At 37.6% G+C, this 26,291-nt stretch overlaps 1 protein-coding gene across 4 annotated transcripts in view; it reads right to left on the bottom strand.

Annotated features, from left to right (window-relative positions):
- Positions 1-26,291, bottom strand: part of LOC117410911 (transcription factor HIVEP2-like) — a 67,133-nt gene that overhangs the window by 9,298 nt on the left and 31,544 nt on the right. For 3 of the 4 annotated variants that reach the window (XM_034017857.3, XM_034017858.3, XM_034017860.3), the window contains 2 exons: positions 2,937-8,522; positions 2,111-2,265 (listed from right to left, as the gene is read on the bottom strand). In XM_034017857.3, the coding sequence (XP_033873748.3) occupies positions 2,111-2,265; positions 2,937-8,111 (5,330 nt within the window). In that variant the 5' untranslated portion in view covers positions 8,112-8,522. Of the gene's footprint in view, positions 1-2,110; positions 2,266-2,936; positions 8,523-8,701; positions 10,379-26,291 lie in introns of those variants that run through there. The other variant, XM_059025230.1, reaches the window with a different exon arrangement.

Here is a 26,291-nt window from a genome sequence, read left to right as displayed (position 1 = left end):
TATGTAACTAAGGCAATGTTCCAAGTCCTGTATCCTGCTTTTAAAGACTTGACCATTTTTTATTCAACATTTCAGACAGGCTGTAGAGTTAATGATTTTATGTATCAGGCAGTTAATTAAAATGCACAATCACTTTAATTGTAATAAAAAGTAAAGTTATCAAGGATATTCATAACATTTTCCACAGAAATCCTCAGTAACAATAGTAAATTACTGACATTCTGAGTTAAGAATATTTTGACAGCTAATAGGATACTATGGGAAGTACACTTGAACAGTTACTCATTAGCATCTAATTTTATAAAGCTATCCTTTACAAGGAACTGGTATTATTATTATTATTATTATTATTATTATTATTATTATTATTATTATTGCTGCTGCACTCCCCGAGTGGTCATTTCTAACCCCCCTGTTCATCCTCATGTGCTTTTATTTTCTGTGTCAGACCTCACATGACTAAGCTGCGATGGGTGGGCCTGTTTCTGTGAGCAGTTATTTTGATTGGAGTTTTAAAGAACGGTTCTAGTTTACTTTTCATTAACGCAAATTTACCAAGAAAAAAAATGATTTTTTATTTTTAAATTGATAATTACATCAAAAAATGATTTATGTGAATTCATAATCTGTGAAGTTACACCCATGAGGTACCAGCACAGTCAGAGCTTCGAATCTCCAGCTATAATCTTTATAAAACGGAATGTTTGAATGCTGCACACTGATTGGCTGTTGAGGATTTTTTACTGTGCAGTTAAATAGTACAAAACTTATTTTTAACAAATTAATAAATTATCAATATACAACATATTAAACTCTCAAAAAAAATACACATTGTTAAGGTTTTAAAAAATGAGTGACATTCCTTTTGTCACCGTTGATCTTTTCAGAGGCATGATAATAGACAAGAGGCTAGAATCACAAGAAGCAAAACCTCTGTTGAAAAAAAAATAAAACAAATCTATAATAAGACAAATAATTTAAATGATAATAAGAAACTGAATAATGAATAATAATTCACCCTAATTCATACAGGGGCTACACTGCTCCATTTACTCCCTGATCCTTTGCAACCTTTTTTTTGTTTCTGGCAGGCTGAAAGGGCCTGAGGAGAACCCTGATTTGTTATGTTAGCCTCCGTGCTGGTCTCAATCGCTCCGTAAACAGTGCTGACATAAACCGTAATGATAGCCTGAGTGTTAGTGACCAAGCATGTAAAAATGCCAATAATGTATTTTTGTATTGGCTTCTCCAGGTCAGCGGTAGTAATGCATGGATAGTGAACTTTGTCTTTGTCTCCTTTTTGGTATCTTTTCATTATCAACAAAAATATATGATTGGCATTGAGACCAGCACGGAGGCTTCATTAATTTTCATTAATTACAATAAATGGAAACGTTGAAAACCTCCAGTTTAATGTTTATAACAAATAGAACCTTGTTTGAGGGACTATTTTTTCTCCAAAGCAGAGGGATGGATATATATATATATATATATATATATATATATATATATATATATATATATATATATATATATATATATATATATATATATATATAATTTTTTTAAAAAACGTTTGTTAATGCAACACAACGCACTCTCTGTCATGGTCATGTGTTATCACTTTTTACAAGCTGCTGTGTTGAGTGCACGTACATTTTAGACACTCAAACTCTACAAGACGGAGAGTTTAAACATTTTTTTAACTTGGAGATATTCTCCATGTATGCATATTCTTCCTGCTTCTGTAACTGTTTTAAGGTCTCACATTTTTGGGTTTGCAATAGGATCTATAAACTATGCTGCCGCTTCCTTTCCGTAATTATGTAACCTTTCCACAGACCACCTGGTGGTCCACGGACCATAGATTGAGAACCGCTAGACCATAGAAATGATATGTTATCATACGAAATGTGTTTTATGTAATAAAGAATACACAAAACATACATAATAGGATATTAATTAAGACATAATGTAGATGGTATCCCTTTAAAATAATCAGTATATGAGGTTATTTAAGCAACTTAATCACCTCTCACCTTTTATACTTAACAGTACATGTAACATCTGTTCTTTAATGTAAACAGTAGTAAAGAAAATCATCACCTACCCTCCTTCAAAGATTTTTATCCGTGTAGGCTCGCTTTGCTTTGTTGATACGTCCTTCTCACCAGGATATTCTCCCTTTTCTCTTTCCCGTGTCCCACTTCCTTTCACTTTCTTTTCAAATTTGTTCACTTCCAACTGTGCAAGCTCTGGCTTCACCTGTAAAATCAAATTAATGAACTATTTTGTCTTTCACTATACTAAATGTAATTTGCTCTACAAAAGTTTGTATCTGTTGCCAGTATACATATATACTGGATTTTTTGATAAAATATGTGCCAACTGCTCAGTAGTGTATATTCCACAACACAGCAGTTTCACAACTTGCCCTAAAATTCATTTTGAGTTTCTTGACCATCAAAATTGATCAAATATACAACTCATCTGTATTAATGGCCCTGAAATAAGTACATTTAACTTGTGGTTCTACTATCACAGGTTCAATCTTCTGTTTTGATAAATCACTTCGCATCCACTTACTCAAAAGCCCACAACAATAGAAAAATAGCAGCCCTCTTTAAGATGCAGTATTGCATGCAGAATTACCTTCAATAAAAATTGTTATACTCACTAACATCAGTTCAGTTTTTAACCATATCAATCAGAATACAGCTATCTACTTGCAGCTGACTCAGGATACAGCTGCCCTCATATAGCGTAAAGTAGCCACCTGCTTCTTTATTATGCTTTAATATGATACAGTGCAGGGCATCAGTCTTTATTCTGATAGTAACAAGCTTCGCCTTTTTCTCTCTCCTTCACACACATACACACACACACATATTGTATATTACTGTATTAACATAGGGAGCACAGAAAAAAAATCTTACCTGATCAAACTTCTGTTTCCAGGTGATTGAGGATACCAGTTTGCCAGTCCCTGCTTTGTACAATGCAGCCATAGTGTAATTTTCTGTATTCTGTCGTTGCTTGGACCTTAAAAGGGCTAAGCTAGCCTTGGTGCTCAAATTTGGTGGATTCGGATTATAAGAACTGATGGACCAAGAAGCATAAACAGAAGATATAGGAGTGGTCTGGGCATGGTTTGGTTTGGTATAATTCAGAAAACACCAGCTAACACTTGTGTTTGTGCGAAGACTGGGAAACTGAAATAACTGCTGGGCATCAGCAACATCTGTCAGCAAAAGTGTACTTCCAACTGCCCCACCTCGATTAGCAGCCAGCTGCATCAGCATATTAACTGGGATCTTGCTTTTCTGTTTTAGCTGGGTGTCCTCCTGGATATCACTCATTGAAGAAAAAGACTGTGGACTTGAACTGATCTCTGGTATGGCTTCATCAACATCTAGCTCTTCTGGTGACTCTCTCCCATCAGGTATGTTGGTTGGTATTTGCTGTGGTGGACTTAAACTGTCTATAGTCATGCTTTCTTTGAGGTGGGAAACAGACTTAAGTGAAGGTGTTGTGGATAAAATAAAATCCACGGCAGATGGAGAACATATTCCTTCCTTAAATTCAACTGTACCTTTGTGCCTTACAAGCCCAGGTTTTTGAGACTTGGAATTATTTTTTGTCACATTTGAATTGTTGAGCTCCACTGCACTTAGTTCCTCCACAATCTGTCCATACATCTTTTCCTCCTTGACACGTTTCTGCTGCTTAGTTTCCACGAAGAGTTCTAAACTGCTTGCTGGTGACAGCATGCGCTTGCTTCCTCCGATGTTGGAAGAAGCATCTGTAGTTGAGATGCTTCCAGAGGTCAAACAAAGAGGAATTCCTGAATCTAATCTACCTGGAAGTGGTTGGGGAACTTTCCACAGTGGATATCTAAGCAGTCCTTCAGGATGACCCAATATTTGAGATAAATTAAGTCCTATCCCTTGCATTGCACTATTGTTTGAAAAGGTCCCTTGGGAAGCATTATCACTAACCTTACAAATCACCACTTTGGAGCTAGTGCTCTGGGCATGGGTGACCAGAATCTGTGAAACATTTGTGTACATGACACTACCATAAGATGGCACTTGGGTCTGGATTCTTACAGGAACTAACATCCCTGGGAGCGAGGGTTGGGGGCCTGCATTCTGAGTGGCAAAGATTGGCTGTACTTGCTGCAACAAAGCTGAACTTGTTGAGTATGCCAGATGTTGTTGAGATGCTCGAGAAATATATTGGTATTTGTTATCACTTACGCTGTCAAGGGCTTTTGTATCCACTTGTTCTTGAATCTGTTGCAGCTGGTGAGGAGAATGTGATTTTTGGGGCAGTGGTTGAAGATTTGGGAGCCTGATATGTAATTTCTGCAGCTGTTGAGTTTGGAGGGCTAGGTGCTGTTGTATGAACCTCTGTGATTGCCAGAAAAAAGCTTGTTGAAGAGGTGAAGCAGGAAATGGAGGCAAGTTGTGAAATGGAGGGTATTGCATCACTTCTTGTGCCTGCTGGTCATTCTCTGTCGGATGTTGACTGGGAAGGTAAGTAGTTTTATAGATTAGCGAGTGTCCCTCCTGTTGAGTTTCTTCACTCATGCTAAGCTGTATTGCGTGATGTAGACCAGGGTTTGGTGGCATTCCTCGCTTAGATATTGCTGAATCTTCTGCAGGCCCATAGTGAAGCCCTGGCGAAAGTGAGCCGTGCCAAGCACTATGTAGTGAATGATGTCCACCTTGTAACTGCTCAGCATGTTCTTGCTTTATGTTCTGATCTATGGCTTGATCTTGCACAGCACCTTCAGGATATACACTTAAAGATGCCTGTCGCACCAGGAAACCCCTCCTCCTCTCTCTCACAGAACAGCAAGTATAGGAATCACCTGGCGTGGATGCAGCTGAAAGATATCCATAGTCAAAAGACTTGCTGCGCACTTCTGGGACTTCTGTGGGCAGTGGACAAGGCGCTTGCTCTGAAGATGAGCGACGCATCTCCCTTTGCTGGTGCTGACTAGGAATAGCAAGGGAATGTGCACTGCCTGGCACAGTTAAGAACTCAGATTGTTTTCCAAACTCATCCTGTTTGGTTGGGGAAACCGACTTAATGTTTTCTTCCCTGTCAAATGACATTGAGAAGCTAGAACTGTGAGACAGATTACTTTCTTGGCTAGGGCTCCTGGAAAGGCTGGTGCAGTTGGATTCAAAGCTAGATTCCCCTGAGGAATGATCCATATCAGCCAGACGCAGGCGCTTCTTTTTCGGAGGCAGTTTCTCTGCCGGAAGCTGGGAAAGGGTTTCACTTCTTTGAGGCCACTGAAACTCCTCTACTGGTTTCTCTGGTTCTTTAATCTGAATCACAGGCTCTTTCTCTGGTTTGTCAGGCTCCTCTGTCACTCGAATTTCAGGCACTTGAATGTTGGGTTGTCGTACCAGCCTTGGTGGCATATGATATTGCTGGTGGCTCTGAGGCTGTGTGGATGATGTCCCATCACTTTGCTGCTGTTCCATGCTTTCTTGCTGAGCAGTCTCTGGGCTGTGCACTTCCTCTATGTTTTCTGAATCTGACTGGTCACGTGAGAGGTTTGGATGCTGTGTGAGAGATTTATCCTGCTGGTAAGACACATGCTCAATTGATTCAGACTTTTCAAAAGAGCTAGGCCTGCTTAATGAGTTTGTGTGTTGGATGACAGAAATGACATTACCAACATTTTTTCTATTACTGGCTTCCTTTTCAGAGACTGGAACAAGCACCACATCTTCAGGTGTCATGATGCCAGAAGTCAGAAGAGTGCCACCAGTTTCAAAACTGTCTGATTGACTGTGTACACTAAAATTGTGAGCTTTTACACAGGGTGAAGCCCTTGTAGCTTCCAGGTTTACAGGTTTTGAGTCATAATCCCCTGTTGACACCAGCATCTCTACGGAGGTCCCATGATCACTGCTATATTGGCCAGGGAGGTCTTCGTCATCCCCAACACTCTTTTCCTTTCTTCGCTTTCTTGTTGCAGTTTCTGTGGCCTGTTTGTGTTGCATTATTTGGGTCTGGGTGAAAATTTCAGAACAAGACTCTGCTCCCAAATTAAGGCCAAAAGCACGATATTTGCCATGCATTTCTGGGCATGGAAGTAGTCTATGAGTTTCTAATTCCTCCCATCTTCTGTAACTTGCCCCACATAGTTCACATTCAAACATGCTCCTCTCCCCTATCTGTACTTTATTATCTGACACAACTCGGTTGATTTCACCCAGTTTCACTCTTCCAGAGGGTGGAACAGTATTTTTGGAGATGTTAACATAATTTTCAGATTCTGAGTGACCCTCATGTGCTGAAGACAGTTCAAAAGCAGCTTGTCTTCTCAGCATGCTTCGGTGTGACAAGCCTGCCGTACCAGGATAAAAGACATCATCAGAGGCTATTCTTTCATCAAATGAGTGACTTCCTCTTAGTCCTTGTGGGACATTAAGATTTGATGCTGTGGGTGTTGGCATTGAATTGCTTCTTACAAGTGACCCAGCATCAGAGGGGGGTTCTAAAAGTTTACTTTGGCAAGAGCCTGCGGGATACTGTTTAGCATCAAGACCTGTTAGCATCTGCGATTCTGAACTCTCTCCCCTTGAAAATGGTTTGAGTTTGATGGTACTCTGTTTACTGGGATCAACCACTGTTTCATTGTCTGTGATAAGCTGGGATATGTGATCCTTAATTATCTTGGTTATCCCAAATTTAGAAGTAGCATCACCAGACTTTTCTTTTATGTCCATTACATTTGTGTCTTGGCCTTCAACTGCCATCACTACTGTCACTGCAGTCCTGGGATTCAGTTTGTAATATTTCCCAAACATAATTTCTTCATAGGACTTAGCATTCGTATTCGGTGGACTGATTTGCTGCTCTGCACTTTCTGAACGGGAAAAGTAGCCCGAATCTGTACTGCCTTTACTGTGAGGACTCAAGAGGTTTAAAGATTGCTCTGAATCATGTCCTCTCTTCTCACTGAGTCTCATCGCAAGTCTTTGTTTAATGGTGTGAGATTCATCTCTGCAAACAAGAACAGGGTTTTGAGATGCCTCTATTTCAAGGAATTGTGAACATTCGCTGACTGGCTGAATTCCACTTTTTGGGACTATCAGAATAGGCACTTTCATTGTGGCCACTGCCAATTCTTCAGCCATATCCACATAGATTAGTTCATCGCTCTTTTCCATTGTGCTTTTATCCACTTTAAAAGAAATGTGGGGTGCAGGGCTGCTTTCAGCACTTAAAGCTGTCTCTTCCTCGGTGTCCGTGCTTTGCTCACCATCTGAATGTACCTCTGCTTCTCCAAAAGAGGAGGCTTGTTCCATATCAGAACGAGCAGATACGAGATCTGAGTAAGGAACTAGCCCTGCTTTAATGGCATGGGCATGAGATTTTCTATGCTTATACAAGTTGCTCTTTGTTTTAAAAGAAAACCCACATGGAACACAGGGGTAGGGGCGTTCACCAGTGTGTGACCTAATATGCTTTTTCAGTACACTAGGTTTGGCGCAAGCCCTTCCACAATAGTGACAGATATATTTGCCAGGTTTCTTAGGTTTTTGCTCTTTCTTGTGTATTTCTTCTGGTTGCTCCATCCCTGACTGGGAATACTGGTTATAAGCAGCAGGTAAACTATGAGATTTCCTTTGTGGGAAGACTCCCCCGTGGCTACGAGCATGCATGGAAAACAAGTCTTCTGAGGCAACAGACTGTAACTGGTTAGGAAACTGCCAAGCATGTGCTTCCAGGTTGGGCTGTGGTTTTGCATTCTGGAGGAATCTCTGTGGTATAGACTGCTGTGAAAAAGAATGAGGGAGCTGGTAGGAGTAAGTGCTTGGGAAATGCTGTGGATACTGCTTTTCCTGAGGATGCTGGCCCACTGCGGTCGATATTTGCAGCTTCCCAGAAACATACTTTTGTGCTGACCCAGGACTGCTGCTTTGCACTGCATCACAGTGTGAGTGCCTCTTCCCCGGATCTGCAAAAGTGCTTCTTTTTGTACCTGCCGAGGGTTCTGAGCCCCATTTTCTCTGCAACTGATTCTTTTCTCTTGGCTCCTTGGTACTTTTTTGACCTGTAGCAGATTCGATCGGCTCCATATTATTTTTTGTAGAAATTATCAAAGGTAAGAAGTTAGGTTGCTCTGAAGTCAGCAGACACGTTGAGTGTGCCCACTGTTGTGGCTTTTAAACTCCTGATACTTCCATTCCCATTTTTTTCTTTCCTTGTGGTTGCCCAGAAGTTCTTCTGTATTATTTTAACCCTGTCGTTTCTGTGCTTCAAATCCCTCTGTAAACTTTACTCAGTTCTTCTCATTGCTGGTACTTTAAATCAAACAGATATTAGTCACTACAAAGCATTACATAACGAAAGCTTGTTGTTTAAAGCTTATTCCTTTTGTTGTGTTGTTGACATCCGCTGCTTTGAAAACAATCTTAAATAATCAGCTTCTTAAGATCAGACAATCTCTTTCTTGAAGGGTTTTCACCTCCTTGGGTTCAGCAAGCACTCTGAAAAAAAAAAATACATTACATAAAATGTAATTTAACAAAATGATACAGCCATTACAGTAATACTTAAATGGACTTTTGTGGAAATTCAGTTTCTACAGTTGCCATCACTATGCATTTAATTACGATTTCTAATGTAACATACTGTATTGTTATTTCATAATAAAAGCATAGCTTACTTATTATTGGGACTGTATTTCATAGAAGATGAATGTTGTGCTACTGTAGTTCATTCTTGGCTCTTAAACTTCACTTACAAGGGAAAACACAAAATTATATCATTATTCTGATGTATTGTATTTAACAAAAACAATCAAGTATGTAGACTTTACAGTAGTTCTGTTTGCCAGTCCCAACAAAGCTATGGGGCACTGTACAAATTTTTGCTTTATTTTATTAGAAAGCAAGCAAATAACATTGTGAATTTTACACTTATTCGGATGACACTTTACTGTTATTCAAACTTAGAAAGCTGTTTTTTCTGAAAAGGAGTTATATCTAGGAGAAAAAAGGGGTTATGTAGCAATACAGTACATCTTATAAACCTAAAATTTGTATGTACTACACTGCTGTATTCAGAGCAAGATTGAATCCTTCATGGTACATCTTCTCCACTCAAGAAGGTATCCACGATGCAAGGCACATACTGTTTGCTTCATTCAACATAACAGCAATTACAATCTTAATTAGAACCTGTGGATAACACTTGTTAAACATAAACCATAATATATGTATTATTTTAAGAAAAACTAATCAAAGGTAAATTATCAATTTACCTTTTTATTATCAATCTACTGGCAGTCTATATTTTCTTACTGCGCTAAAACAGAAGTAACCGGTGTGTCGATCTCCAATAGATCACAAATCACAAGCCCCTAGATCCACACGCTGAGAAAAAAATGCCAAAGTCAAATAAAAAAATCAACAGGTTGGATTTTATTTACCACAGGCTAAAGTGTAGTAGACAAACTATACAAAAAGTCAAACACTGCCTGAAACGTTTGCACGGTGTAAATGGTCAATTGATTAATAGGCTAAGCACTTTCTTTTGGTTGCCTCGCGGCGCTGTCTCCACCGTCTAATCAGCATACGATGCCATGCATAATGAGGGCTAAGTTAATACAAAAAATGTGTACAGGGCAGTATTAATTAAATCTGCATACATAGTAATCACCAGGATCTAGTTGTGGTCAGTCTAATTCAGTCTTAGCAGTGTGCGACACCCAGTCAGGAAAAACTCAATTGTGACGTCAAACCAAAACTGAGCACAACTGATCGCAGAATCTGTGCATACTCAGATGAGATGAGTCGGGACGACTTGAGTTGGGCTGAGTGCGGCGGGCTTAAGACTACATGTGTATAAGAATTCTGGTCTGAGGACAAAAAAATGTGTCCAAGTATTCTACACGTTTTACCTTTTAGCAGTACTGTAAAGAGTGTTGATTGTTCTAATCTCAAAATGCAGTCTAAGATGTGAATCCATGATAGGCAACATGCCCACTCAGCTCCTCAAAAGACACAAAAGGTGTAAAAATAGGCTGTCAAAAACAGCAAGTATGACGTGACTACTAGACTACTGCAACTCCCTCCTGGCTGGCTTCCCTGCGTCCACCACCCGTCCGCTCCAGCTCATCCAGAACTCTGCTGCCCGCCTGGTGTTCTCTCTGCCTCGCTTCGCCCACGCTACTCCACTACTCCGCTCGCACCACTGGCTCCCGATCACCGCTCGCATCCAGTTCAAGACTCTTGTACTAGCCTACAGATGCCTTGACCAGACTGCACCCAGCTACCTCCAGACCCTCATCTCTCCCTACACCCCCACTTGACCTCTCCGCTCCGCCTGCACTGCTCTACCTCCGCTACGCTCCCCTGCCTCCAGAGCCCGCTCCTTCTCCACCCTTGCTCCACAGTGGTGGAATGACCTTCCTACAGATGTCAGGACTGCCCAGTCCCTGATCACATTCCGGCGCCTCCTTAAGACTCAGCTCTTCAAACAGCACCTGTAGAACTCCTCTGTTTGTATCCTGGGACACTATCACTCTTCATTTAAATGTGCTTTATTTTGCTATTATCTGCCCCCTATTTTACTGCATTTAATCCTGTACTTCAGAATACTGTAATCTGCCAAGTGTTTAACCTGTAGTATTTTGTATTTAATCATATCCTGATGTAACTGTCACTATTTAATCATATCCTGATGTAACTATCACTATTATCTGCTGTATTATTGAATTGTGGTTTGTCACACTTGAACAAAAGTTATTGTATTTCTTGCTCTTATTGTATTACTTGTATTGCAACACTTGAAATGTATTTGCTTACGATTGTAAGTCGCCCTGGATAAGGGCGTCTGCTAAAAAATAAATAATAATAATAATAATAATAATAATAATAATAATAATAATAATAATAATAATAATAATAATAATAATAATGAATGTCAAATGGCACTCTGCCGCTGAAAAGGGCAAACTATTAAGAGACCACATGGTTTCTTTTGCTTTGTTCTTACTGGCACATTTGATCAATTTTTATTGTATGGCAAATGACACCTGACAAGATTTACTAGCTTCTATGATTACACAATTGATAAAATCTCCTGTGCCTTGGCTGAAACAAGGAAATAACATGATGTCTGGTAGGCAAAGCTTAGGACTAAAAATAGAGGCAGAAGTACCACTGATATTTATAGCTCCTGAAACATTAACTTTCCTTGTTTACTTCTATTGTAATCACCTATCCTTCACTCAACAAGTTATTTGCTGAACAGCACAAAAACCTAAGTTGTAGCTAAGGTTTATAACTATTTATAGGTAAATGGAAAATGTTCAATGGTTAACTAATGAGGCACAAAACATTGCTACCATGTCTATCCTGTAGCAAAAAAGTTAGCAGTGAAGTTTGGATTATAATTCTGGGAGTTTAATTTCCAGATAGGGTGGATACAGTCTAGACATGAATATTGAATACTGTCAATACTGACAGTTCTGAATACTTGCTCCATTTCACAAAATACCGTCAGGGCGGAGATATCAAAGCTAAGGATACCAGTATCCTCGTCCCACTCAGCTACGGTGTGTTGTCAGTTTAGCTGGTCAAAAACTACTTAAAGTGGCAAAATATGTTGTATAATTAACAGGTTTCAAAGAAGAACGTTAGGTTATTATCATAACCCTGGTTCTCTGAAATAGAAATGTAACCATTACTGTTTGGATATTTACCTTCAAAAGACCCCAAACTTGAATAAGATATATCAAAGCTGCTTGTAGAGCCTGTGACGCAGTCATGGCCCACCGCTGAGGGCACAAAAGCATTGCGGTCACAGGCCTCAATGTTATTTTTCCTTCAAGCCAGCTGCAATCATGGACGTAGTGACCTTGAAGTCTACCAAAGCCGTTGTAAGGGCAATATTGCATAATGACTGGAATGCTACAAGGCTAAGCTGAGGCTGCCTTGTGTGTTACCATAAGGAACCCCAGTAACAAGTAGCTAGGGCTAAACAACTGAGGGAGAAACTCACCTCTAGGCTTGTATTGTAAAGGTCGACTGAGAAGCTGCCCTTAACACTCTAGTTCCAAAACCAGGGTTTTGAGGATCCACGACATTTCTGATTTTTTTTTAATCCTCTTTTATAGAGGTACAAACTCAGCACATCTACTTCAATGCAATTTAAATGTATCCAATTTTGCGAAGTCTGTATTTGAATTATGAATAACAGCTGCTACCACTTTAAGCAGTCAAAAGGGCTGCGACGCGATGCATCCCGTACAGCAAATAGTGAAGCTGCACACCTTTTAGCTGCAACAGAAGTACTGTATGATAAGGCTTTAATAGAGTATTCCACAATTCTGAAACAAACAGCATGTTGTAAAGAAAGCCTCTGTAAGCCGATGCATTTGTTCTTCTGTCTTTACAGAAACAGCTCACTCACTTTTTTTTTCATTTCAGCTGTCATCGATGTACATGCTTGCTTCTCTCTCATTCGCTGACCTACACAGCTACACGTAAATGCTGCGTGTACATAACCAAACAATTTACAGATACTCGCAGATTTGTATGTTCAGTGCATGACATACTGCAGTTTTTTAAGGAAATAAAGGAATCGCCTAATTAAGTGTTTTTACATCCATTTCCAAGATTTCACAGACTTTATTTCAAATTCACAATTTACACGATTTCCGTGACCTCCGTGACAAAATCGTAGCCTTAGTCATAAATAATTCAGCCAGCTTTGGTGCCAGCCATGGCAACAACCACTCCTTAAAAAGAACAGCCCTGTCAGTCATACAGTAGTCTTGTCAGCTACTGTATCAGGATAGTTGGTTATTTTATTCAGTAAATGCGGTACTAGTGTGTAGAATAATTCAGTCTCTTTACTGTAGCTTCCTAAGCTATCTCATGCCAATCCTGACATTAAGGCTACTGCAAATTATAGTAACAAGAATATTGAATGTACTTTTACATTGACATTTACAATCTCATGTACACAAGACAAACTATATGGCTATCAGGTTTAAGTAATATCCAGCACCATTTTCAGTGTTACGCATTGATGTGTAAAAACAAAAACCTGAAAGCCCTGAAAGTCTTTGCTTTTTATATTAAAAAGTTACATAATATCATATAAATCACAGTATAGGTCACGGTGTAAAAAAAAGATCAGCCATTTTGGCATTCGGTTAGTTAATTATGCAATGCTATTGCTCATGTTAAGTCAAGATGCTTTCGGTTAAAACAGTCAAAAATGTTGTGATGCATCCTTACAACACCTGCTCTGTAATTCACACGAAGGCTTTGAACAGAGCCCAAAAGGAAGGACCTGCAAGAGTAAAAATCTGTTTGAAATGGATGACATTCTTATAACGAGAGCAATCACATACTGCAGCTAGTGGAAATGCAGAGATCTGTATGACTCAGACGAATTATATAAGATAATAAAATCATATCAACAGAATGTCCATTCTGACAGGCTCGTTTGGTTTCCATAGTTCCACTCCAACCAACACAGTCAAAGAAAAGAACACCCCCCCCCACACACACACCACCACCACCATTCATCCACTTTAACGTGTGTGAGATGTGTTCTGTGGCTTCTTTTTCAACACAATTAAATATGAATGGTTAGGTACAAAAGCTGTAGGCCTCTCCCCCTGTATGTTTCACAGTGATGATATATTTAGACGTGGGAAGTGCTTTGTCACAGACATCACTTGTCCTATAGACTGACACACATCCTCATTGTTGTATTAAAGGCCAAACCATGTGCTGGTTTTTTTTTTTGTTTTTTTGGGGGTTTTTTTAAACAAAAATAATACTATTACCTAATTCAGGGATTAAAGATTTACATGATCAGCTCAGTAATGATGGACAGGTTTACAATATTTTACCGTGAACAGATAACATGTGGTAAAACTTTTAGCTAAAATGTAGCTAAAACTGCCAAAACAAAATATCGCACATACACATACTGTACCAGTGGTGTAGTCGAGGGTATACACAGGTAAACAGCGTTTATCCACTTTTAATTTGGGCAATATAGCATTTACCCACTTCTCATATAAGGTATACAGAGTTTACTCATTTCTGCTTTCCTGTGAGGTGCAAATCCTGGGTTAGACAAGATATTTTAATGGTGAGCGTGTGTTGTGTTGCTGTGCGCGACACTGACAGCTGAGCACTCAGTTAGCGAGCAGGGGGGCGTGGCCACTGGACTGCATGTTCTATTTGTGTGTGTGTGTGTGTGTGTGTGTGTGTGTGTGAGAGAGAGAGTGTTCTGTGATTGGTTGTTTATGTTCTGTTAATGTTCTGTTGTTAGGCACATTGGACCTGCAGGGAGGTGCTAGAAGCCTTCATTCTAGCCCGCGAAAGGACGTTCAAAGAACTGTTCAGTGAAGCGCACCGTCGGGTCTGTGACTGTTCACACGTGAAGTGCACCTGAGAGGGGAAATAACTGTATGTGGGGGCTCTGGTTGGCTGAGGGACAATAACAATCTGTCTGTTCAACCATCAAACGGGCATTTACTTTACTTTATTTACCACTACACCACTATACTGTACTTATTATACTGGACACAAACATAAACTGCTTATAAGTATCTCAACCATCTAAGTGTTTTTTAAAGACCAGTGATTTACTTAAACACAGAAAATATTATACAGGATATTCATAATAAATAGGTGTTTCTATGCAGTACTGTATAGTACTGTATGCATATATACATAAATTATATGATGAGAAATGCCCTTGAAATACACATATGGGTGTGCATTTCACACACTAATAGCAGAGTGGGGTTAACCCTTAAAAGCCTTATTTACATTGTTAAATAAAATAATGAAAATGTAAACTGTGCGATTTGGAACTGCCATTTTGGTTCTGGGTATATCTAGGGCTAAGAATGAAATCAACAATTGTCACTGTTAAAATGTGGGGAGTGAGAAACCTGTTACGCTGTTCTGTATAAAACAGTGACCTAAAATTGTATAAATGACAACAGTTGTTCTAAGGTTTATGTGCTGCACAAAGTAGCAAAGGTGTATTTGCTGGGAAAAAAAATTTGGGTCATTCCTTAACTGAAACATTTTTATGTTAATTAAAAAAATATATATATTCTGATTAATTTCCTGTTATATAGATTTTCCTAAATAACATATCACAATATTTGGACCCTGTCAACTATTAATATGCCCTTAACTATTATTCATACAGTTTCATGTTGATATAAGGCTATGCACATTTTCTGGATGTATCAGCCAAACTGGTTGAGAGTGAGCCCCTTAGAATGCTAAATCACTGAGATAAAAGCATTACAAAGAGTAGTAAATGCCTCATGTAACAGGGTCATTTGACTTCCAGTTCAAGCAATATTACTGTTTATATATATATATATATATACACACTTCTAGCAAAAAACTGCATGAAAATACAAGAAGCACTGCTAATAAATTGGCACAGTAGAAATTGGGAAACATGTCAGTTGTTACTGAGTTGCTTCAACCAACTAGCCTTAAAATATTAAGCTCACAATTCAAATGAAGGCCTCATATAAAAGCAGTGATTTCTCCAGAAACTGCCTAATATGTCTAACAATAAATTTAGGAACTAAATAAGCTGATAAGTATTTGTATTAACTTGTGGTTACAAGACTATTCAATTGTGAACACCGATTTGTCTGTGTAGGCATACAAGTGTGGGTAGGTGTGTGGGTAGGTGCCTGTGTCCACAGGTTTATGTGTATGTGTGTGAGAGAGTGAGTGAGTGAGTAGATGTCAGCTTTAGTGTGGCACGAGCATATGGTCCAGGGTTGAGGCTTACACAATTTTGATCAAATATGTTTTGAAAAGCTTACATTTGTATTTTTTGTAGAGGAGGTTACTACTGGGGGAGGAGGGTAGATACTTTTAGCCTCTGCTGGATGCCTGCTCTGCAACCACAACCTTTTAAATGTAGCTATTATTGTACACTTGTAATGCAGGTGCTTGTGACAGTGGCTGAAACACCCTCTTGTGTACAGGGTACTGAAAAAGCCAGCAGTCTTGAAAAGTGCATGTATGGTTACCTTACTGCTACATTCTGACATAATATTGCATCTGAAAAATGTCCCTGTATCATGGCCCTGTGTTTGCTGCTCTAAGGTAGCTCAAAATACTTTCTTAGCCTTGTCACATCAGGTTAATACAGATTGGTAACAACTTAAAGCCCTTTAAAAGCTACTTGAATTCTACAGCTGTAAAATGCCTGGCTCATCACAGATCTGTTTTTGAGCTTCAGAGTGGAAAATGACAAGTGGCAGATCAATATCTTTCCACTTTCACTTGTATTTTCCAGTTACAATATGTGCTTACCAACGGTTTGGATTGACCCTACCCCTTTTCTTAGGCTCCACAGTAAACTATTAATTCTCTTGGCTGACAAGTCACAGAACTGGTATTAAAAGGACTTAGCTGCAGTCTGCATGGATGATGGACGAGAAGATACATTTTTTGTTGTATCAATTGTGTAGATTTGTTTTACCTTAACAGTGTTTGGTGAGGATTTATTAGGACAAGGGGGGAAAAAAGCCCCCAAAATATTCTTCAAGACATGGAGGAAGGGATTCGCAGCCAGTTCCTAGGTTGGACTCCTGGGTCACTTAGATGTGCCAACCCAGCATGAAATTCAGGGTGGAGCACTTCTGACAAACAGAATTGCAAAAATAAGGACTCCCTTATTAAAACCTTCTCCATCCCCACCGTTCCCCACCCCATGCTACCATGCATGAAATGTCTTTTGCACTGCAAAGTTGTAAAGCATGAAAACTGTAAAGTGCTTAAACCTTGCAACTGTGAACCATACAACATTTTTACTGTGCTTTTTTCTACCCATCAACTTCACAGCTGCTGTTGTTTACATGTTTCCTGTAGCACTAGAAGCTACATATCACTTCCCCATATAGAAAGCATTAAACAAAAAAAAAATCATGTTGGTCTTAATTGACTATGGAAAGATTGTCATATTTTCCACTGGCCAAGCTTGAAACCATTACTGAGCTAGCCTTCATTAAATTTTCCACAACTTTTTACAGAAATGTCAGGAAACAGCTGCACTGGTGCTGATTAATTGTCTTTATCACTGGCACTATGGCCCACTTGACTATACTACATTTACTCGATAGGGCATTTTTATACTTTATGAGCTAGCTTGAATTCTATATAAACATAAAATATGTGATCAGTTGTAAAGTTTTAAAACTATGTAACGTTAGGAAAAAGACTGTTTCCTAGAAATCTCAGTTATGTCTATCTTGGACTGAACTTAATACAGCTTTTGATCTGCAGGCAATATACATCTGTCAATCTGAAAGCCAATTTTGTTTTTCTATAAAAACTTGCTGAAAGACTTGCAGCATTTTTATTACACCATGTGAATACAAATCTATCAAACAGGGCATTGTACATTTCTGGCTAAAGCAAGTGGAACAGTATACCTCATAACTTCATGTATGTAACCGCTGCAATTCTATAAAGCAAAGGTGCAAAAAAGAGTGCAACCATCTGGAGTGTACTGGATGGGGTTTAGGGCTGAAAGGTCCAAACAGCTGCTGGTGTACGTGTCTGTAACCCCTGTATAAAAAAACAGCATGTAGTGCACAAGTTACATCTAACTGTATGTACTTTCAAAGAAAGACAACATGAAACATATTAAGTTCAACATTAATAATCTAAAAGCAAATTATTATATGTTCCACACACTTCATCCATTCAATAATATAACTAAGAAAGGATGTTCTAAGTTTCAAGCCCTGCTACATTAACAGTACAAGACAAACTTGCCAACATTTGGAAACTGTTCAGCATGACACACTCGCCCTGGGGGGGGTTATAGTTATTTAACCACCTAATAGGAAAATGCATGACATTTAAAGTATAATATCTGTTTTTCTTCAATTTAATAAAGCGAAATATTTTATGTTATGTGTTGACTCTTTTTATTTCCTTAAAAAAAAAACTAAAAAGCCCAAGCATAAATAAACACTTCCTACCAATAACCTTCTTGTGTGTCCTGGAATATTGCGATTTACACACCATATGGAAAAATAATATATTGCAGTATATGTCAAAGCAATAAAAAATATATAATTTAAAATACATGGCAATACATTGTCATCTCTTTCCTAATGATATGCTTTATAGTGCAATATATTTTTAAATATATTCTCAAATATTTCAGAACAATTTAAAATATATTGCAGTACATTCCTACAAGAATAGAAGATATATTTTATAGATGGCAGAATTCTAAAATATATTTTGGATTTCATCAAAATATATTGCAATGCATTAAAAAAAGGCTACTTTGCATGCCATGGCATGCCCACACTGTTTCTGTAACCTACACATTTTCTTTAGTGCATTTAAACAATTCTTAAAATGTTATCCTGGGTCTAAATTTAATTTCTTGCCAGACATTATATTTTACTAATATAGGAAAGGAACACTCATATATTGCAGTTTTGATTTATTATTAATTTGTATTTATCCTTTCCTGAAGAAGTTTAACACTTTATATTATCACACACAAGTCATTATTGTCTTGACACAAAATAGCTTTATAAATGACAATACAAGGAATCAGGGACCTAATTAGAATATCGCCGGAGCGGGGCATGCTGGGACAGAGCGATTGTACTTTCTTTCGGCTCTGAAAGACAAGTGGACTGTTCTGTTTCCTTTTTCGGACGTTAACCCTTGTGTTATTGTTTCCCCTTGTGTGTACCACCATCCTGTTCTGTCTGGGGTAAGTGTGATGTGTTACTGTATAGTGTGTGTGAGTCATTTGGTGTGACCCCCCCCCCGTCTCTTCCCCGCTACGTGTGAAAGGCCCTGATCTGTGTTATGCTCTGCTGCTGTATGGGTTGGATGAATAAAACTTGGTTAATTTAATGCTGTTGAATCTGTCATCACTTCTGGGTAGAACGGTAACTGAAATGTTACAATATGTTAGAAAATATTACAATATAAATCAAAATATTGTAAAAATATAAACTGTTGTATATTTCAAAGTATATGTAAGCATACTTTGAAATATGTTCAAATATATTTAATTTTATGGACATTTTATATATATATTTAAATATATTTTGGACATATATTACCAACATATTTCAAAGTATATGGAAGCATACTTTGAAATATGTTCTCTTATATGTCATACTATATGTTGGGATATATTTTAATATATATGTCAATGTATATCTAAAATTTAAATATATACAATTATATATTTTTACAATGTATTTCAATATATTTTTGCGGCCATTTTTTTTATATATTGGGATACTGGAGTTCGTGTATGCTTGTGAATTCTGAGAGGAAAACTGATTAGCTGGGCTAACAGTCAACTCGGGCTCACATTTTAGGGCCCCCCTACTTTTTGTCCCATAATTCGAGCACTTCCCACTTCCTTTTTAATGCACTACATAATATAATTGCACTCACTCAAATGAACCGATCTCTGATTTTATTATTATTATTATTATTATTATTATTATTATTATTATTATTATTATTATTATTATTATTATTAATTTCTTAGCAGACGCCCTTATCCAGACCGACTTACAATTGTTACAATTATATATTTTTTTTTACATATAATTACCCATTTATACAGTTGGGTTTTTACTGGAGCAATCTAGGTAAAGTACCTTGCTCAAGGGTACAGCAGCAGTGTACCCCAACTGGGATTTAACCCACGACCCTCCGGTTAAGAGTCCAGAGCCCTAACCACTACTCCACACTGCTGCCCAATCCATTAATAACATTTGCAATCCATTTAATAAGATAACCTAATATTTGCAAAGAATTACCAAAAAATAAAATTTGCGACTTCTGTAAATTAAAGCTAGTTAAATGCAAACACTTTACCACAATTAACAGAACCAGACTTGTTCTGTAGTAACGTAATCCTCCTGGTAGAGTGTTAATGGCATTTGTGTACAGTACACACAGAACTAAATCAGAAGAGTATGGTTGCTTACAGTAGTTTATTTCATAACAGAGGTAGGAATGGGGTTGTGTGGCTCTTTCTGCTTCCCTCACCAACTGTTCTTATCATCAAACAGCGTTACCTAGGTATCTCTCAAACTCAACAACAACTTGGTGAATTCATTTGAATTTCAAAGCGAGGCTGCACTGTGTAATGAACTCACGACCGTAACATGAACAGGGTCAGCTACAGTAGCATCTTCTTCAAAGACTGGATGGAGTAGAAATCAGGACAGCCCTTTAACACATACCTCAGGGGAAAAGGCAAGAAACAAGCAAGCCCCCAGGATTCAAACGGTGTATTTAAATGCTGTGTTATTTACATGTTTTCACTGTAAGCAAAATAAATAACCCATGTGCCGTTCCAGATGTACCTGGATTCTGTACCAAGGTTACAGATTCTTTCTCCCAAGCTGCTCTGCATTGATTTAGTTTAAAAGAGCAATCAAATTCAATGATGGACATTCAATGTGGTGCTTTATAAAGCATGTCCCTGCTGCAATTCCTTTACCATTACTGAACAATTACTATGTCATCCAATATAATTTGAAAGACTAATGAGAGCCCCTGGCTGGACTGATGATGTTACTAAAAGCAATACCTTTAATTTGTCTCAGTCTCTGCATCACTAAAACTAGGATTAAAAATAGCCCATCTGATGCTCTTTTTTTTCATGAACAATTTAATATAAATGAGATTTGATACATATGACCTTTCCAGAACTGTCAAATTTACCTTCTGCAGTCTAAACAATAAAATCATTTCCATGAATTTGCTACGGTTTGTTGATTGCTGTTTACGCAAAGAAAAAGAGAAACATTTACCTAACCAATAACTTAGGCTCTTTAGATTCTCCTACCACTGTAGAATGTTTCAACTGAGCTGAAATTAACTGCAGATCATTAGCCTAAGCGTTCTTATGTTATGTTTAGTGGTCATGTACAGTAGTACTGACAGATAACCAGACAGACATCCATTGATGGTGAGAGTATGTACAATGTTTTATAGTTCAATGCATAGTTCTGCCTTGTCGATAACTGAAACTTGTCTATGAATCCCATAAGGTTAGCAGTTTCTTTATTAAAGTGACATCTGTAAAAACACTTCACAGCACAGAACACCCAATTACACTGGGCATGTTATACTTATCACAGGTAGCCCAAGTAGTGTACTAGGCCAGGTGTCTTAATTCCAATCTAATTCTAAAACAAAATTATCTAGTCTAAAGTTCAGACTGGCCAAGGTGTTTCTTAGTATCAATGCCCTCTTGACAAATACAGTCAGTATATACCAACTGTAGTTCTTGAATAACATTTTTTGCAACAAGTGTCTCCACTTTTCCAAGGTGACATGCAGTTTCCATGTCACTCAGCAGTACACTTTCCCAGCAGAATAATTATTATTTGTTTATTTATTACTTGTTTATTTAGCAGATGTCTTTATCCAAGACGACTTACAGGGTGTGTGAACTATGCATCAGCTGCAGAGTCACTTACAACTACGTCTCACCCGAAAGACGGAGCACAAGGAGGTTAAGTGACTTGCTCAGGGTCACACAGTGAGTCAGTGGCTGAGGTGGGATTTGAACCGGGGACCTCCTGGTTACAAGCCCTTTTCTTTAACCACTGGACCACACAGCCTCCTAACTTCCACCACTGGGTTAAACTACATGATGGGTTTTATTAAACTAGTACTTTCAGTGTCACATGATTCTTCTCCAGTAAGCTGTACATAGAGTATAGAATACATCTATGCATTTTTATGTTTCTGTATGCACCACTAAAATGTACTCAGTACATGTAACTTTATAGTTAGAGAGATTAAATTAAGACGCTTATAAAAGAACCATGGTTTCAAACAAGTTTAGCAAGGATATCTGACATGTAGAAATTGATCTGCAATAGATCCAGTTATGTGGGGGTAGAGTGTTGGACAGGGTACAGCTTTATCCAGGGATAACTTGTTTTATGACAGACAGCCACCTAAGCATATATCATTCATAGTTTTGTGACTTTCCTACTCCAACAACCACCCCCATTAATAATGTAAACGTGGATACACATCATTCCAACAACAGTACACAATTTAGCAAGATTATTTTTACACTTATGTGTGATATAAAGGAAGAGCTTCATAAGGTGTAAAGATTATTTTAAAAAAATTCAATATAAGACACATTTAACCCAGTTAGTTGATCTTGAACAGGTTTTCTCAAAGGTTTTAGGTCCTGGATCATGAAGATGAACAACTTGTGACTCTCCATTTGTCAAGTTACCAAAAGTCAAGAGAAACTGAGTACATTCCAAATAAAATTGCTGAGATAATAATGCATTTCACACAGACAGCCAAAACATCACAAATACTATTTTTTATGTTTCTGTCCTGTACTGTAAAATCTAGTACATTTCATATTTCTGATGAAGCATAATCTATGTTTTTTTGTTGCATGTCTTTTCAGCCTTTCATCTCTACGGGCCTCTGTTTGAATTAGGCTGAGGTCATACAGAAAGTGAAATTAACTTTGGTGATATCAGCTAAGTCCTCCGTGGGCAGCAGTCCAAATCATAAACTCACTCTGCCATTTGCAAAGAAGTTACATTATTTGCTTTGAAGATGCCAAGGACTAAACATTAAGAGGAGTTGTCACTCATGTCAGAACTGCCAGGGAAGCATATAGAGTATAGTGCCTGCCCATAATCTTAGAATAAAATTCATTATTTTTTAATAACACAACTTGTATTGTGTCTCAAATTCACATTACTCTTCAGGACAATTGAATTCGAAAGCAGGCAACGACGTATTACTGTGTCTTTTATTTATTTATTTTTCCATTTCTACAGCTATATAACCTACATCAAATGCAATTTCAAAACAGATTTGAGACGAATAGAAAATAGCACTACAATAAACTAATTTTTGTACAGTAGCATAATGAAAAATAGCATTACAGTGTTTGGGGGTATAGAATAGATAAAAGTCTAAAAACACGTGTATAACTGTAGTTTGTGCATATATAAAAAACTCCGAGACATTTGCAAAACACAAAAAACTAACTTGGCAGCTGAATTTGGCAGGCCTGAAGTGCAGTAATGATTAACTGATCCATTGTGGCTTTACTGTTTTATCACCTTGGTAGAGGAAAGACTTCCTGTTAATGTTTACAATTAAAATTATTTCCTTTCAACGTATTAAAGATCCAGTAGCATAGTTTAACCTTCATAGTTGTGTACATGCATCCTTGTTCAATTATAAACAATTACAGTACTTACAAAGTTTTCGTGTTGTGTTTTGCCATTCTCTCGTTTTCCCATTTCAGAGAGACCCGTCTCCTTATTGGGTTACCTGAGCAAATTCGTAGTGCATTTTCAATTTACATCCCAGCTTGTTTTCAAAACACAGCAGAGCTCAAGATTTACCTGCTCACTGCAACAGAAGTAACCTGTCATTCACAGACTGTCAGCTTATCAGTGGAGGAAACTACGACACTTGGGTTAGCTTTTTTTATAAAATGACTGGTATTATTATTATTTGTTTATTTAGCAGATGCCTTTATCCAAGGCGACTTACAGAGACTAGGGTGTGTGAACTATGCATCAACTGCAGAGGTCACTTACACTTACGTCTCACCCGAAAGACGCAGCACAAGGAGGTTAATTGACTTGCTCAGGGTCACACAATGAGTCAGTGGCTGAGGGGGGATTTGAACCGGGGATCTCCTGGTTACAAGCCCTTTTCCTTAACCACTGGACCACACAGCCTCCTATAATATCAAAATAAGTTCTTAAAATCATATTTGTTATAAATTATTTATTAAGCGATGCATTTTCAAGACATGTGGTACTGACCACAGTCAAGAATAAAAGGACAAAATAATTGCCTAAATAAAATATAAAAGATAATGTCTAGTCTACATATACACTAGTCAAAAATTTTACACATTTTTTAAAATGCTGTTTAATAAACCGTGTCTAAAACTGATAGGCCATTGAGTTCATTCATCCCAGATGACACTGCTGCACGTGACACAAAACAAAATATACAAAATAAACTAAATAACTAGGCTGGCCAATATTGCTATGGTAAATATACAGGACATCACTTTAACAAAGACTAAAAATAGTTAAACTGTTAAACAACAAATACAAAATAAGCACTGCTCAGCAGTTAAAACACTGCAATGCTAAAGCACTGAGTCTGTGGGTTTAAGACCAAACACCTCTCACCAGAAGCCACAACTCTGAGTATGTGAATGGGTACCTTGCTCAGGAAAGTAAAAGCTTTCAGACTTGTCGCTGGTCACTTTATCCCTTGTACACTGAAACCATAGTAACAGCACTTGTCATATACACCTGCACTAGAAGTTAGGGACTTCATTCAGTTCAGAACATACTACCTTTTCAGGCGGACAAAACACTACTGTCATTACTGTAATCTATTGCTCTTCATCTGCAGCAAAGCAAACTGTTAATGCCTTGTTGAAAATGTATTGCATTATTTATTTATGTATTTACTGAAATGTGGCCTCATTATGAAGATGGTCCTGGAAGGACAACACCAGATGGCAGCAGCAAACATAACAATCATCACAACACTAAAACAGCCCCCATCATAGCAATGATCCACAAAAACAGGAGCTCAGGGTTGTTTACAGCTTGATTTCAATCAACCAGTTATGGACTTCCAACATTGACAGGGATCCACAACATATTCCAAACACAGGCTTTAAAAACACTGCAAGTGATGTTCATTGACTGTGCACATAATAAGATATTTTGAGCAGGCTATGTGACTTTGGACAAAAAGTTCAAATACAGTATGGTGCTGTATGCTTTCCTAAATCCTAAACTGTTGTTTTTAAAAATGTGTGAGTACTAAATGAATGAAACATGAGTACTGCTCAGTTATACAAAATATCATAACACACCATTTGTATTTAAAATAGTTTTAGGACCCCTTTTTAAAGGGCATGCCTATCCCTCTTTTATATGAAGTTTGAATGTCCTGCATAATTAATACCAGAATACTTAATAGATACTTATAGACTTAGTGCCTTTGTGCTCTTTTAGTTTCATTAGGTGATTGGTTTTCGGAGCAGTATGACAAGAAAATGAATATTATGCTTTAATGGGTACACTCAAAGCAGAAATCTATAGCAACAGAACAAATATTAGACATTCTGAGCATAGAAACCTGTTTCAAATAAATTGAAAGAGAACTATAAAATGAAGGCAGTAAAATACTAATGTTGGGTCAAAAATGATTTTTCATGTTAGAATATTCTTTAAATATTAACATGGAATATTCTTATTTTATTTAGCTGAAAGTGTATAACATAGCACTGTATTACAGTTGAGTGTTAAAAAACAAAAAACACTTAATGTTCTTCTATTGTAAATCCAAAAGTAAATATAAAACAGCAGCACATCCTGATGAATTAATTAGTCAGTAAGAAACATCTTCCCTACAGCAAGTATAGTAGTATCTATGAAAACACACAGTTTTTATTGTTCTGTGTTCACTGTTCCTATGACAGCAAAATTACAACTCATTACTATTCATGACTACAGGTAATTAAGTAATTTTCCTTACAGGACACACCATCTTTTATTTTAATTATCCTAAAATTACATTTGCTATAGTAAAAAGTGAGTTAGTCTAAGAACCATAACATGCCCGGGCTCAGAAACTGCAAAAAAACTACTTTTAATTCTCTTATATATCTTTCAATTCAATCTATGTCTACATACTGTATGTTTCCTTTCTTCCACCCATATATATTAAATCTGTAGCACAGGCAGACATCATTCAAATTACTGTACAGTACATGTCTGCTCTACAGTACTTTTATATCAGTCAGATAAGGTCCACTTCTAAGGAAAATATTTATAAAATGTAAAGTTGCTCCATAAGTTCATATGGCGATTTACAGGAATATGACTAGCCATGAGCCATACTTACAGTAATGTTCTTAATTATGCAACAAAGGGCTAATCTTACTGGCATGTCAGTGCGTCAGACAGTAAAATTAATACCCCATCTTGAATCTTTTGCAGATGCCACTGATACATTTTTATGACTGTTTTCGAAGGAACTCACTAAGATACTTTACGAAGATTTGTGATATGCTTCACAACTAAGCAAATATTCTGAGAGAAGAAGTGGGATCTTTATGGTTTTATAATTGAAAAGTCTTGAACAACAGTGCTCACAGAGCACTGTATGAGTCCCTGTTTTATATAATCC

The sequence above is a fragment of the Acipenser ruthenus genome, chromosome 6 (assembly GCF_902713425.1).
Source record: "Acipenser ruthenus chromosome 6, fAciRut3.2 maternal haplotype, whole genome shotgun sequence".
NCBI lineage: Eukaryota > Metazoa > Chordata > Actinopteri > Acipenseriformes > Acipenseridae > Acipenser > Acipenser ruthenus.
The sequence above is the reverse complement of the archived record's forward strand: the minus strand, read 5'-3'. Positions and strand labels throughout refer to the sequence as shown.